General features: G+C 42.9%; 1 protein-coding gene across 1 annotated transcript in view; it reads left to right on the top strand.

The window, feature by feature from the left end:
* The window catches only part of ppil2 (peptidylprolyl isomerase (cyclophilin)-like 2), a 296,148-nt gene that overhangs the window by 170,725 nt on the left and 110,400 nt on the right, over positions 1-15,023 (top strand). The window contains exon 13 of the mRNA XM_068005535.1: positions 12,188-12,277. Within this exon, the coding sequence (XP_067861636.1) occupies positions 12,188-12,277 (90 nt within the window). The remainder of the gene's footprint in view (positions 1-12,187; positions 12,278-15,023) is intronic.

The raw sequence follows: 15,023 nt of genomic DNA, 5'->3' as shown, positions 1-15,023 counted from the left end.
AATCCCACTTTCTAGCACTTGGTGCATAGCCATGTAGGTTATGGCACTTCAGGTGCACATCCAGGTACTTTTTAAATGAGTTGAAGGTTTCTGCCTCTACCATCCTTTCAGGCAGTGAGTTCCAGACCCCCACCACCCTCTGGGTGAAAAATGTTTTCCTTAACTCCCCTCTAATCCTTCTACCAATCATTTTAAATCTATGCCCCCTGGTTATTGACCTCTCTGCTAAGGGAAATAGGCCCTTCCTATCCATTCTATCCAGGCCACTCATAATTTTGTACACCTCAATGAAATCACCCTTCAGCCTCCTCTGTTCCAAAGAAAACAATACCAGCCTATCCAATCTTTCCTCATAGCTAAAATTCTCCAGTCCTGGCATCTTCCTCGTAAATCTCCTCTGTACCCTCTCTAGTGCAATTACATCCTTCCTGTAATGTGGTGACCAGAATTGTACGCAGTACTCAAGCTGTGGCCTAACTAGTGTTTTATACAGTTCCAGCATAACCTGCCCGTGCTAATAAAGGAAAGTGTTCCATATGCCTTCTTAACCATTTTATCTACCTGTCCTGCTGCCTTCAGGGATCGGTGGACATGCTCTCCAAGGTCTCTCACTTCCTCTACACCTCTCAGTATCCTTCCATTTATTGTGTATTCCCTTGCCTTGTTTGCCCTCCCCAAATGCATTACCTCACATTTCTCTTGTTTGAATTCCATTTGCCACTTTTCTGCCCACCTGACCAGTTCATTGATATCTCCCTGCAGTCTACAGCTTTCCTCCTCACTATCAACCACATGGCTAATTTTTGTATCATCTGCAAACTTCTTAATTATGCCCCCTACATTTAAGTCCAAATCATTAATGTATATCACAAAAAGCAAGGGACCTAGTACTGAGCCCTGCGGAATCCCACTGGAAACATCCTTCCAGTCACAAAAACACCCGCCGACTATTACCCTTTCCTGCCACTGAGCCAATTTTGGAGCCAACTTGCCACTTTCCCTTGGATCCCATGGACTTGTACTTTTTTGACCAGTCTGCCATGTGGGACCTTTGTAAACAATTTTACAACACCAAGTTATAGTCCAGCAATTTTATTTTAAATTCACAAGCTTTCGGAGGCTTCCTCCTTCGTCAGGTAAATGTTCAGGACCTTGTCATAAGCCATTGGGTCTGGCATTTTATTTTGGCTGTAGGTAAGCTGAATCCGTGGAAGCCTCCAATGTGCTTCGTAATATTACTGACCCATAGCATCCTTCCCCAACATCGGGGAAGTTTTGCAGCTAGTTTTGATGAAGTTGCATCTATGAGCATTTGCACGCGGACTGACTTGTACATGCATACTTGTTACTAAATCCACCCTGCAGCATAAATTTGGTGCAACAGCTGCAGGACAGGAAATTACTCTTGCAGTATAGAAATGGGCTATTAGCCATATATCAAAGTGTAAATCTATAAATTTAGGTAACTTCTTGTAGGCCTTAAGAAAGGGGGATCCTTTATTATTTTGCACTAAGCACAACAGGCTCTTGTGTCAATGAATAACAAAATTTTGGCTTTTAACAATAAATACATTTTTGCAAGCTACATGTTAATTGATACACTCAAGGGCATTATCGCCTCAGTGGAGAGTTTTCAGTGCGACTGAGTTGCTGGACCAGCTGGGTTGAAAACTCAATACAGTTGCTTTGACCCTGCACAGTGATAACGTCATTTTTTGGCAGGGCAGGAAACGCAAGGAAAGGTTACAATCCATTCGACACACAGCGCCATTTTCTGGGACAATGGGTGAAGGTTTACCATCAGGACCGTGACCTGGAGCTCTTTATGTGCTTGTTCTAAGTATCGTCTTAACAACAACCCTCTGGCAATATAGTGCTCCAAATTGGCTTGGCAGAAGCTCAGTACAAATTTGGTGTACTTTCCATTCGTGCGTGGAAGTTAAATGAACAATGGATAGTGGTAGATTATTTGTTGTAGGTAAAGTGTTGGAAAGAAGTTCAACCTCCACCTAACAAAGCTCTTTCCTGGCCAGACCAACCTCTCTTCTCTCTGTCTGATCTGCAGTAGCTTGGAGCCATGTTTTACTTAGCAGATTTTTGTACCACTGTTATTACTATAATGTTTCAGCACTCTTGCTACTGCCTTAAATCTCACTGCTGACTTGCCAAGATGTGGAGATGCCGGTGATGGACTGGGGTTGACAATTGTAAACAATTTTACAACACCAAGTTATAGTCCAGCAATTTTATTTTAAATTCACAAGCTTTCGGAGATTTTCTCCTTCCTCAGGTAAATGTTTCAAGATCTCCTTGAAGCCTACGCATTTATACATATTGAATAATACATGGTGTTTACAGACTGCCTCTGCAACTGCCCGTTGCCAAGGCAATCACCGTGTTCAGACAGAGAGGTGTCATCTGCAGAACCCCCGAATACACATTCAACAAAAAAACAAACAGGGAAAAAAAACAGAGAAAAAAAAGAGAAAAAAAAACAGAGAGAGAGGCAGAAACATCTGGAAGGCAGAGAGAGCCAGCAAATGACCCATTATATTAAAAACAGATAACATTTGTTCGCTGGTGGGGTAACGTGTAGCGTGACATGAACCCAAGGTCCCGGTTGAGGCCGTCCTCATGGGTGCGGAACTTGGCTATCAATTTCTGCTCGACGATTTTGCGTTGTCGTGTGTCTCGAAGGCCGCCTTGGAGTACGCTTACCCGAAGGTCGGTGGATGAATGTCCATGACTGCTGAAGTGTTCCCCGACTGGGAGGGAACCCTCCTGTTTGGCGATTGTTGCGCGGTGTCCGTTCATCCGTTGTCGCAGCGTCTGCATGGTCTCGCCAATGTACCATGCTCTGGGGCATCCTTTCCTGCAACGTATGAGGTAGACAACGTTGGCCGAGTCACAGGAGTATGAACCATGCACCTGGTGGGTGGTGTCATCTCGTGTGATGGTGGTATCTGTGTCGATGATCTGGCATGTCTTGCAGAGGTTACCGTGGCAGGGTTGTGTGGCGTCGTGGACGCTGTTCTCTTGAAAGCTGGGTAGTTTGCTGCGAACGATGGTCTGTTTGAGGTTGGGTGGCTGTTTAAAGGCGAGTAGTGGAGGTGTGGGGATGGCCATAGCGAGGTGTTTGTCCTCATTGATGACATGTTGAAGGCTGCGGAGAACATGGCGTAGTTTCTCCGCTCCGGGGAAGTACTGGACGACAAAGGGTACTCTGTTGGTTGCGTCCCGTGTTAGTCTCCTGAGGAGGTCTATGCGATTTTTTGCTGTGGCCCGTCGGAACTGTCGATCGATGAGTCGAGCGTCATATCCCGTTCTTACTAGGGCGTCTTTCAGCGTCTGTAGGTGTCCATCGCGTTCCTCCTCGTCTGAGCAGACCCTGTGTATTCGCAGGGCCTGTCCATAGGGGATGGCCTCTTTGACGTGGTTAGGGTGGAAGCTGGAAAAGTGGAGCATCGTGAGGTTGTCCGTGGGCTTGCGGTAGAGTGAGGTGCTGAGGTGCCCGTCTTTGATGGAGATTCGTGTGTCCAAGAAAGAAACTGATTCTGAGGAGTAGTCCATGGTGAGCTTGATGGTGGGATGGAACTTGTTGATGTTATCGTGTAGTCTCTTTAGTGATTCCTTGCCGTGGGTCCATAGAAAGAAAATGTCGTCGATGTATCTGGTGTATAGTGTTGGTTGGAGGTCTTGTGCAGTGAAGAAGTCCTGCTCGAACTTGTGCATGAAAATGTTGGCGTATTGGGGTGCGAATTTGGTCCCCATGGCTGTTCCGTGTGTTTGGGTAAAGAACTGGTTATCGAAGGTGAAGACATTGTGATCCAGGATGAAGCGGATGAGTTGTAGGATGGCTTCCGGAGATTGGCTGTTGTTGGTGTTGAGTATTGATGCTGTCGCAGCGATGCCGTCATCGTGGGGGATACTGGTGTATAGTGCCGAGACGTCCATCGTGGTGAGAAGTGTTCCTGGTTCAACTGGTCCGTGGGTACTGAGTTTTTGTAGGAAGTCTGTAGTGTCGCGACAGAAGCTGGGGGTTCCCTGTACGATGGGTTTCAGGATGCCCTCGATGTATCCAGAGAGGTTCTCACACAGGGTTCCGTTGCCTGATACGATGGGACGTCCGGGTGTGTTGGCTTTGTGTATCTTTGGGAGGCAGTAGAAGTCTCCCACGCGGGGATTACGTGGGATGAGAATGCGTAGGATGCTTTGAAGGTCTGGATCGAAGGTCTTGATCAGTTTGTTGAGCTGGTGGGTGTGTTCTTTGGTCGGATCTGCGGGTAACCGTCTGTAGTGTTCCTGGTTGTCCAGTTGTCGGTATGCTTCTTTGCAATAGTCTGTTCTGTTCTGTATGACTATGGCTCCTCCTTTGTCCGCTGGTTTGATGACGATGTTGCGGTTGGTCTTGAGAGCGTTGATGGCGTTGCGTTGTGCTCGGGTGACATTCTGGACTGTCTTCTGAGTGCGGCTGATGAATCTGGCATTGACGCATTTCCTGACAGCTTGAGCATACATGTCCAGCTGAGGGCAGCGACCCTCCGGAGGAGTCCAGTTTGACTCTTTCCTCTTCGGTTGCTGTACCGCGGATCCCTCTGTCTGCTGTTCCGGATCGTCGATTGTCTCATTGGGTTCGCTGCTGAAATCTTGGGGTTTGTGGTAGAATTCCCGGAGCCTCATTCTCCTGATGAATTCCTCTGTGTCCGCCGCGAGACTAGTGGGGTCCATTTTGGTAGTGGGGCAGAAATTGAGCCCTCGGCTGAGAACTTCGATTTCGTCTGGTTGAAGGGTGTGGTCGGATAGATTGACAATAGACTTCCCTGTGGTTGCAACCGTGGTACCAGGGGAAGCTTGGTCGTTGCTGGTGGTGATGCCGAGTTTCTCAAGCTTCCTGCTCTTGGTTTTCATGTAGGCAGCGTAGTTCCGTTGCCTCGTCTGTTTGGCGGTATAACGTAGCTGGTCTGCTGTGTCCTGAGTACAGGTTGAGAGTATGGACTCTATCTTGGTTTCGAGGTTGTGGCGTCTGCTGTAGAGTTGGTGTATGAGATGGTTGCGGAGTGTGCGAGAGGTACGGCGGCAGAGTCTCTCAGCGTAATCCGAGTTGTATGTGGACTTGAGTGGGTTCGTGATCTGGAGTCCTTTCAGGATCTTGTCTGCTTTCTTGCAGCTCTGTAAAAACTTGATGTCTGTGTCTAAATGCGCGATCTTCTTGGATATCCTTTCCACTGTGAGCCGGCAGTTTGTGGTGTCGATGGTAGTCATGATGTGGAGATGCCGGTGATGGACTGGGGTTGACAATTGTAAACAATTTTACAACACCAAGTTATAGTCCAGCAATTTTATTTTAAATTCACAAGCTTTCGGAGATTTTCTCCTTCCTCAGGTAAATGTTTCAAGATCTCCTTGAAGCCTACGCATTTATACATATTGAATAATACATGGTGTTTACAGACTGCCTCTGCAACTGCCCGTTGCCAAGGCAATCACCGTGTTCAGACAGAGAGGTGTCATCTGCAGAACCCCCGAATACACATTCAACAAAAAAACAAACAGGGAAAAAAAACAGAGAAAAAAAAGAGAAAAAAAAAACAGAGAGAGAGGCAGAAACATCTGGAAGGCAGAGAGAGCCAGCAAATGACCCATTATATTAAAAACAGATAACATTTGTTCGCTGGTGGGGTAACGTGTAGCGTGACATGAACCCAAGGTCCCGGTTGAGGCCGTCCTCATGGGTGCGGAACTTGGCTATCAATTTCTGCTCGACGATTTTGCGTTGTCGTGTGTCTCGAAGGCCGCCTTGGAGTACGCTTACCCGAAGGTCGGTGGATGAATGTCCATGACTGCTGAAGTGTTCCCCGACTGGGAGGGAACCCTCCTGTTTGGCGATTGTTGCGCGGTGTCCGTTCATCCGTTGTCGCAGCGTCTGCATGGTCTCGCCAATGTACCATGCTCTGGGGCATCCTTTCCTGCAACGTATGAGGTAGACAACGTTGGCCGAGTCACAGGAGTATGAACCATGCACCTGGTGGGTGGTGTCATCTCGTGTGATGGTGGTATCTGTGTCGATGATCTGGCATGTCTTGCAGAGGTTCATGTGACGCTACACGTTACCCCACCAGCGAACAAATGTTATCTGTTTTTAATATAATGGGTCATTTGCTGGCTCTCTCTGCCTTCCAGATGTTTCTGCCTCTCTCTCTGTTTTTTTTCTCTTTTTTTTCTCTGTTTTTTTTCCCTGTTTGTTTTTTTGTTGAATGTGTATTCGGGGGTTCTGCAGATGACACCTCTCTGTCTGAACACGGTGATTGCCTTGGCAACGGGCAGTTGCAGAGGCAGTCTGTAAACACCATGTATTATTCAATATGTATAAATGCGTAGGCTTCAAGGAGATCTTGAAACATTTACCTGAGGAAGGAGAAAATCTCCGAAAGCTTGTGAATTTAAAATAAAATTGCTGGACTATAACTTGGTGTTGTAAAATTGTTTACAACTGACTTGCCAAGACAGAGAACTGCAGGGCTGCGTCAGATTGAGGCTGTGATACAGCAAAATGGGGGACGATCAGTGGACGCCCAGGGTATAAATTTACTTAAAGGAGCATTATCCCTGTTGAGTTTCTATCCTCTGTGGGATAATGATTCCTACTTGTATATATAGAAATTAACTTTCAAAGAATGAGGAGGATGCTACACGCAATAAGCGGTCCACTGTTCCATTTAGCGCCTGGATAGCCTTGCTATAAACCCCGCTCCTTCGTTGGAAACACATTAGCTCTCGACACTGCATCATGATTTGAACTTGTTTCATGTTTCTACCTTAATCTTTTTTCCCAGCAAGATCAGGCTTAGTTCTCTAAGCTGCTGTAATAGCTCAATGATGTAAAGCTTGGAAAAGTTGCTATTATTAGAGAGAATGTATAGAGAGAAACTTTTTCCGCTGGTGGGAGAGCCTAGGACACAGGGACATAATCTTAACATCAGAACCAGGCCGTTCAGGAGAGAAGTTAGGAAACACTTGTTCATGCAAAGTAGAAATGTGGAACTCTCTCCCACAAAAAGCAGTAGATGCTAGCTCAATTAATAACTTTAAATCTGAGATCGATAGATTTTTGCAAGCCAATAGCATTAAGGGATATGGAGCCAAGGTAGGGTGGATGGAATTAGGATACAGATCAGCCATGATGTCATTGAATGGCGGAACATGCTGAAGGGGCTGAATGGCCTCCTCCTGTTCCCATGTTCCTAGTCCTCTCTGAATCTTCCCACTGTTTGGAAAAGGTCGAACTGTACCTACAAAACTATCCAGCTATGTAGTGGAGGATACAGAACTGCAAAACTACCAGTGTATTTATTATAATGCATCAAAGATCTTTTATCAGCTTATATTTCCTTTAAATAATGTTCTCGTGTCAAAACATATTGTTTTACAGTAAATTGGTGCCTCCTGAACTTTTTCATGATTTTGGTAGACCTCTATCTTTGGCAATAAAAACAGAAAATGCTGAAAACACTCAGCGGTCAGGCAGCATCTGTGGAGAGAGAAATAGGAGAGAAGTGTTTCCTAAATTCTCTCCTGAACGGCCTGGTTCTGATTTTAAGGTTATGTCCCCGTTTCAGGTCGACGACCTTTCATCAGAACTGGAAGAAGTAACCGAGCTAGGGAAAAAAGGTTGTGGGGTGGGGTGGGGGGGAGGGAGGAAAGAACAAAAGGACAAAAGGAAAGGTCTATTAGAACAGCTTCAGTTTCAACTAAACCTTTTTTGGTTAAGATACGTACTTAAGGCAGGAATGATTAAGTGACAAAAAGGATGATGGTGCAAGGCAAAAGTGGGTGGTAATGGGACAATAAAGAAACAAAAGATGGGTCCAGAGGAGGTGTAAATGGCAGCCGCAGAACCATTACCAGCGCCTGCTGTCCGAGAAAACGGGAGCAGTGGTTATTATCTGAAATAAAAACAGAAAATACTGGAGAAGCTCAGCAAGTCAGGCAGCATCTGTGGAGAAAGAAACAGAGTTATCATCAGTATAATCTGAAGTTGTTGAAATCATTTTCGAGGCCGGAAGGTTGTAAAGTGCCTAATCGAAAGGTGAGATGCTGTTCCTCGAGACCTTCCTTTTGTTCTTTCCTCCCCTGCCCCCCCTTTTTACCCTGACTCTACACTTGCTTATAAATTGTTAAATCTCTAACTTCTTCCAGTTCTTATCAAAGATCGTTGACCTGAAACGTTAACTCTTTTTCACGGTCCACGGATGCTGCCTCACCTTCTGAGTATTCCCAGTATTTTCTGCCTTTATTTCAGATTTCCAGTATCCGCAGTATTTTGCTTTTGTTCTTTCTTTGGCAATAGGTGCAATGTCAACTCTTCCTAATGAACTTTTGGCCACTTTGTTATAGATCATAGAATGACACAGCACAGAAGGAGGCCATTCGGCCCATCATACCTGTGCCGGCTCTTTGAAAGAGCTATCCAATTAGTCCCATTCCCCTCCTCTTTCACCATAGCCCTGCCAGTTTTTCCCCTTCAAGTATTTATCTCATTCCCTTTTGAAAGTTATTATTTGTCTACTTCCACCACCCTTTAAGGCAGCGCGTTCCAAATCGTAACTACTTGCAGCATTAAAAAATTCTCCCTCTTTTGCCAATTACCTTATATGTGTGTCCTCTGGTTACTTACCCTTCTGCCAGTGGAAACAGTTTCTCCTTATTTACACTATCAAAACCATTCATGATTTTGAACACCTCTTATCAAATCTCCCTTTAACCATCTCTGCTCTAAGGAGAACAACCCCAGCTTCTCCAGTCTCTCCCCACATAACTGAAGTCCCTCATCCCTGGTACCATTCTAATAAATCTCCTCTACACCCTCCCTAAGACCTTGACATCCTTCCAAAAGTGTGGTGGCCAGAATTGGACACAATACTCCAGCTGGAGGCACACCAGTTTAGCGTACACTCTGTCTCTGTTTATAAAGCTAAGGATACAGCCTTCTCAACTTGTCCTGTCACCTTCAAAGATTTGAGTACGTACACCCCCAGATTTCTCTGTTCCTGCACCTCCTTTAAAATTTTAATCATTTAGTTTGTATTGCCTCTCCTCATTCTTCCTACCAAAATGCATCACCTCACACTTCGCTGCGTTAAATTGCATCTGTCAAGTGTCTGCCCATTTCACCAGTCTATGTCCTCCTGAAGTCTGTTACTATCCCTCCTCACTGTTCACTACGTTTCCGAGTTTCGTGTCATCTGCAGACTTTGAAATTATGCCCTGTATACCCAAGACCAGGTCATTAATATATATCAAAAAGAGTAGTGGTTCTAATACCAACCACTGTATAATTCCCTCCAGTCTGAAAAATAACCGTTCACCACTATTCTCTGCTTTTTGTCTCTTAGCCAATTTTGTATCCTCACTGCCACTGCCCCATTAATCCCATGGGCTTCAATTTTGGCATCAAGTCTATTATGTGATTTTATCAAACCGCCTTTTGAAAGTCCAAATGCACAACATTAACCGCACTACCCTCATCAACCCTTTCTGTTACTTCATCATTAAGAACTCAATCAAGTTGGTCAAACACGATTTGCCTTCAACAAATCCATGCTGGCTATCATTTATTAACCCATATTTTTCCAAGTGGCAAATTTTGTTTTGGATTATTGTCTCTCAAAGATTTCCCCACCACCGACATTAGGCTGACTGGCCTGTAGTTGCCAGGTTTATCCCTCTCCCCTTTTTTGAACAAGTGTGTAACATTTGCAATACTCCAGTCCTCTGGCACAACTCCCATATCTAAGGAGGATTAGAAGATTGTGGCCAGTGCTTCCGCTATCTCCACCCTTATTTCCCTCAGTAACCTAGGATATGTCCCATCCGGACCATGTGACTTTTCTACTTTGAGCACTGCCAATCTTTTAAGTACCTCCTCTTCATCTATTTTTATTCTATCCAATTTCTGTATTACTATTACTCCTCTTTTACTGTGACATTGGCAACGAGTGAGGAGCTTGAATGCATCCTACAAAGTAGGTGGTTCGGATGAATTCAATAAGGGGGCATAACCTTAAAATGAGAGCTAGGCCGTTCGGGGGTGATCAAGATGCGGGTAGATGGAGTTAAGATACAGATCAGCCATGATCTAATTGATTGGAGGAACAAGCTCGAGGGGCTAAATGGCCTACTCCTGCCCCCGTGTTTCTAACTTCTCAAAAATATGGATACTTCTAAAATCTTATTTTTGTCTTTGGTTAACTGTTTGCATCAAATGAAGAATTTTTATTTCTGGTAAAAATGCAACAGAGCAAATTGTCAATCAATACATTGTAATCTTGTATTGACTTCTAACAAATGTTGCTAACAGTGTATTAGTGAGCTATCCTGTGATAGCCAGAACCTACTCTGCACTGCTTCAGTCACACCGGCTAAAATCATTCCAGGGCCATGTTCTACCTCAGGGACAATATCAATTGTTATCTTTTTCGATGCTGTCTTAATGTGTTTTTCACCTCCCTTCCTCCATACATTGTTACTTAGCTAAGAAGACAGACCAGAGGCTGACCATGAGGAACAAGTGCATGGTACCAACTTGTAGAGCAGCAGTCTGCTTGTTTTGACATGAGAGCATATGAATGTCATGGGGTAACTCACCGTTAGATGTTTAAAATACTGTTGGAGTGGATAATCCCTTATTTACTTAAGTTTATTCCCATTACGCTGACTACCTGAACATCTTCAGGTGCAGAAGGTTAATGTTGGGAACTCGAACTCCAGCCTACTCCAAGACTTATGCATTGGTGCTATTTTAAGCTTTTTTTTTAAAGCTAAAGTGGGAACAATAGCAATATAGGAAATGTTGTGTTCCTCAGGAGTCAGTTTTCGGACTATTGCTCTGTTTGATATATATTCATGACCTGGACTTGGATATACAGGGAATAATTTCAAAGTTTGCAGATGACACAAAACTCGTAAATGTAGTAAATAATGTTGAGGATAGTAACAGACTTCAGAGGACATAGACAGACTGGTGAAATGGACAAACACATGGCAGATGAAAATTAACCCAGAGAAGTGTGAAGTGATGCATTTTGGTAGGAAGAATGAGGAAAGGCAATATAAACCAAATGATACAATTTTAAAGGAACAGAGAGATCGGGGTTTAATGTACACAAATCTTTGAAGGTGACAGGACAGGTTGAGAAGGCTATTAAAAAAAAAATGGGATCCTTAGCTTTATTAATAGAAGTGTAGGGTACAAGAGCAAGGAAATTATCCTAAACCTTTATAAAACACAAGTTGGGCCTCAGCTAGAGTATTGTGTTCAATTCTGGGCTTTAGGAAGGATGTGAAGGCCGTAGAGAGGTTGCAGAAGAGATTTACTAGAATGGTACCAGGGATGAGGGACTTCAGTTATGTGGAGAGACTGGAAAAGCTGAGGTTGTTCTCCTTAGAGCAGAGACGGTTAAGGGGAGATTTGATAGAGGTGTTCAAATTTGTAAAGGGTTTTGATAGAGTAAATAAGGAAACACTGTTTCCAGTGGCAGAAGGGTCTGTAACCAGAGGACACAGATTTAAGGTGATTGGCAAAAGAACCAGAGGCGACATGAGGAAATATGTTTTTACGCAGAGTTGTTGCTGTCTTGAATACACTGCCTGACAGGGTGGTGGAAGCAGATTCAATAATAACTTTCAAAAGGGAATTGGCTAAACACTTGAAGGGAAAAAAATTATGGAGCTATGTGGAAAGAGCAGGGGAGTGGGACTAATTGGACAGCTCTTTCAAAGAGCCGGCACCAGCACGATGGGCTGAATGGCCTCCTGTGCTGTAACATACTCTGATACTATAACTTAGAAGTACAGTCTGGATTTCTGATAACTGCAATTACAAAATACAAATATTTGATCCCAGCAAATATGGTGATAACTTTGTTTTGTATTGATAGTACCTTGCACTAAACAAGGTTACTTCATAACAGGAAGTGATTTCTACAGTTCAGCACCTCCTGCACCAAGGCCATTTGGCTTAAAAGGATCTACAGTTATACTCCTGGTCTAGTCAAACTTCCACACATCCTAAATACTGGTAACAAAAGCAAAATACTGCGGATGCTGGATACTGGTAAGACTGATTGCAGGGTTTCTGAATACATATGAGAAAATAAAGTTGTTTCTTTCCTCTGTTCGAATTTTATAGACTCCAAAGGCATGTGAAAATTTCATCAAACTGTGCAAAAAGGGATATTATGATGGAACAATCTTTCACAGATCTATCCGGAATTTCATGGTAGGTCTACTGCTGTTATTGACTTGTAACCTGCTTAGTGTGAGATGTGTTTGAAATGCCTCCTGTACAATGTTACTGACTGTATTGCAAGAACAGTGATCAATGCCCCAATTTTAAAAAAACATATTTAAATGGTTTTCATGAACCCAGTACCAAAGAGTTTAAACCAATCTTTATATTGTAGGTTTCATTGAAGTTAATGAGAGAAGAAGACAGACCGTCTTTTAGAATTTGGCAGACAGTTCTTTTTTTAAATCCGGTTTGCTGAAAGCATTTCATGAGTAATGCTCACACCAGTGTTCAACTCTCACAACTTACTGTAATGCCCATCTTACATTAGGGTCCATTCAAGTGGTCATATTTTTTTTTTGCAAAAGTACAAACAATACTATTCTGTCGACTCTTCTAAATACTATTAAAACAATAAATTTATTTCCCTAGCTCAAAAGTGGTAAATTTACCCGAATGAATTTTTAAACTTGGATGGGTTTTAGGTACAATTTTTAAATACCAAATTTATTTACTAATTATTCTATAGTCCTGTGTAAAAAAAATGTACAGATTTTAATTCAAAGCTTTAATTAAAATTCACACCACGAGTTTCTGCAGGGAGAACCTTTTACATGCTAGCCTCGGTGTCTCCTATTTTGACATAGTGGCACACAACACAGGCCAGTGATTTTAAAAAGCTTGCTTTGTTTCATCTTGGACCACCTTTATGCTTCTTTAAACTTAACTGCTCCCAAACTTTCCCATCTCTGCAATTCCTTCCTATTTACTAATTTGCTGCTTACAGTTCCCTCATGATAGTGAAATGCTGTTGGCTGGCATTCTCCCAGTGAGATAGGGCTCCCTGCAATGTAGGGATAGTGTGTGAGATTGTGTGCAGTATACTAATTCACAGGATTGGTGTAACAAAGCAGTGCAACTCTGCAAATATACCTCAAACGTTTGAGGAGTTTGGTCAGTCTTTTGTTTGAAGATCTTAAAAACTAATAAAGCACAGAACATAGTAACATCTGTCTTCTGTTTTATAAGTGTTTGGAATAATTAAGTACAAAAGAGAAACTTTTATGAAATAGCAAGCTGACCGGATACTACTTTAGTGTTAATGCTATCTAGCCCGGTTGCTCAGTGAATCAGCGCACTGACCTTTTACCTTGGTGGTTTGATTTTGAATGCAGCCCAGCTTGACTGGTTGAAAGTCTCTTTTTTTTCCTCTGGCAGCTGTAAGTGCCCTACCCTAAGGGAACTCAGTTCATTGCTTAGTGGACCACACTACTCTTAATTTTGCAATCTTGTTCAGAGACCATTAGGATACCTGGCACTGGAAATCGTAAAATTCACACCAGTGCATTTGGAGTCTAGGTATGCTGGTGCAGAGCAGTTGGAGCTTTATCTGCATCTAGCCTATGTTTTACTTGAGTTGGAAGCACCAGATGATGTTGCTGGGAGTGAAATCTTTAAACGTGGCCTTGCCAGCACCACCCACATTCCAACAAGTTTTTTACAAAGTAGAAAAATGTTCCATTCCCACTTTACCAATTTTGCAAAACAATTCAGTATATTAAAGATGTCTGTCCATATGTTTGTTTTGGCAACTTCTTAATTATGTGATTTTAAAAAATGATTATTGTTTTAAAAATAAACTTCATTAATACAAAAACAGTATTTTGTATGTTACAAAAGAATGTTATTCTAAACATTGCCTGTCAAAATTAAAAGGTTCACAATTGTTTCTCTGTAAGAATGATATTGTAGATTATGGTCATTCCAGTGTTGCTGATTGGTCTGTGGGGGCTACATGATCACATGGTTTGCATGGACCAATCACACCTCAACAATCAATTTCACTGGACCACACAAGGCAATCATTTTTTTTTCTCTCCGCCCGCATTTCCCTTTTTAATCCAACTTCCATATATTTTAATTATTTACTTCATTTATTGTTAGTGTTCAGTTTTTAACATTTTCAGCTATTTTGTTTGTCCTTTGCAGCTTAGACTGCCTGGTCTTTCTGGCCCTCTCAGCCTCTGTGCTCCCTCAGTCTGAATCTCTCCTCCCTTTCAGCACAGCCAAGTAGCAAGGCCCCACCACAAGACGTAAACTAGTATGTAATTAAAGTGCGTTCATAATTATGAAACTGCACTTCAGGTTGTATTTTATTAAAAATGTAAACAATTGTTTGATTATCACTAGTGTATCAATTTCACCTGCTATTAAATATAAATTGAAAACTATCAATTGTGTTGAAGGAGTTTACGGTAATTCCATTTACACAATACGGAATGTCACACTGACGCAGTCAGAGAGCTGTACTGGTTAGGGTTAAGATACATTGCTGTGGTTGAGTAGAATTTGCATCTAAGTAATGCTCTGCTTGCTTTGGAAGTGATTAATGAAATGCTGCAGAGGGAACTTCACTCTGCTTTTAACCCCTACTACAGTTACGAATGTACGAAAAGATTAACTGTCCCATCTAGCCCATCAAAACCTGCTCCCATCTTGACATGGTGCACACCATCAATCCACCTCCTCCTGGGAGGGGCAAAAAAATCCTGAGGCCGAAAAGGAAAAAATCTGGGATATTCCTGTCCAATCTTTTAAGGCAATCAAGCAAGCTCCAGGAGACTGCAGTAACCTCATGAATCTCTTTCATGCCAGCCACCCCACAACTTATCCTCTGTTACAAATATCAAGTCTGTACCAGATATTCTGTTGGGACCAGTGTCACCAGTCTCTCTTG

Source organism: Heptranchias perlo, chromosome 25, assembly GCF_035084215.1.
Source record: "Heptranchias perlo isolate sHepPer1 chromosome 25, sHepPer1.hap1, whole genome shotgun sequence".
In the NCBI taxonomy this organism is placed as follows: domain Eukaryota; kingdom Metazoa; phylum Chordata; class Chondrichthyes; order Hexanchiformes; family Hexanchidae; genus Heptranchias; species Heptranchias perlo.
This window is presented reverse-complemented; position numbering and strand designations above follow the sequence as displayed.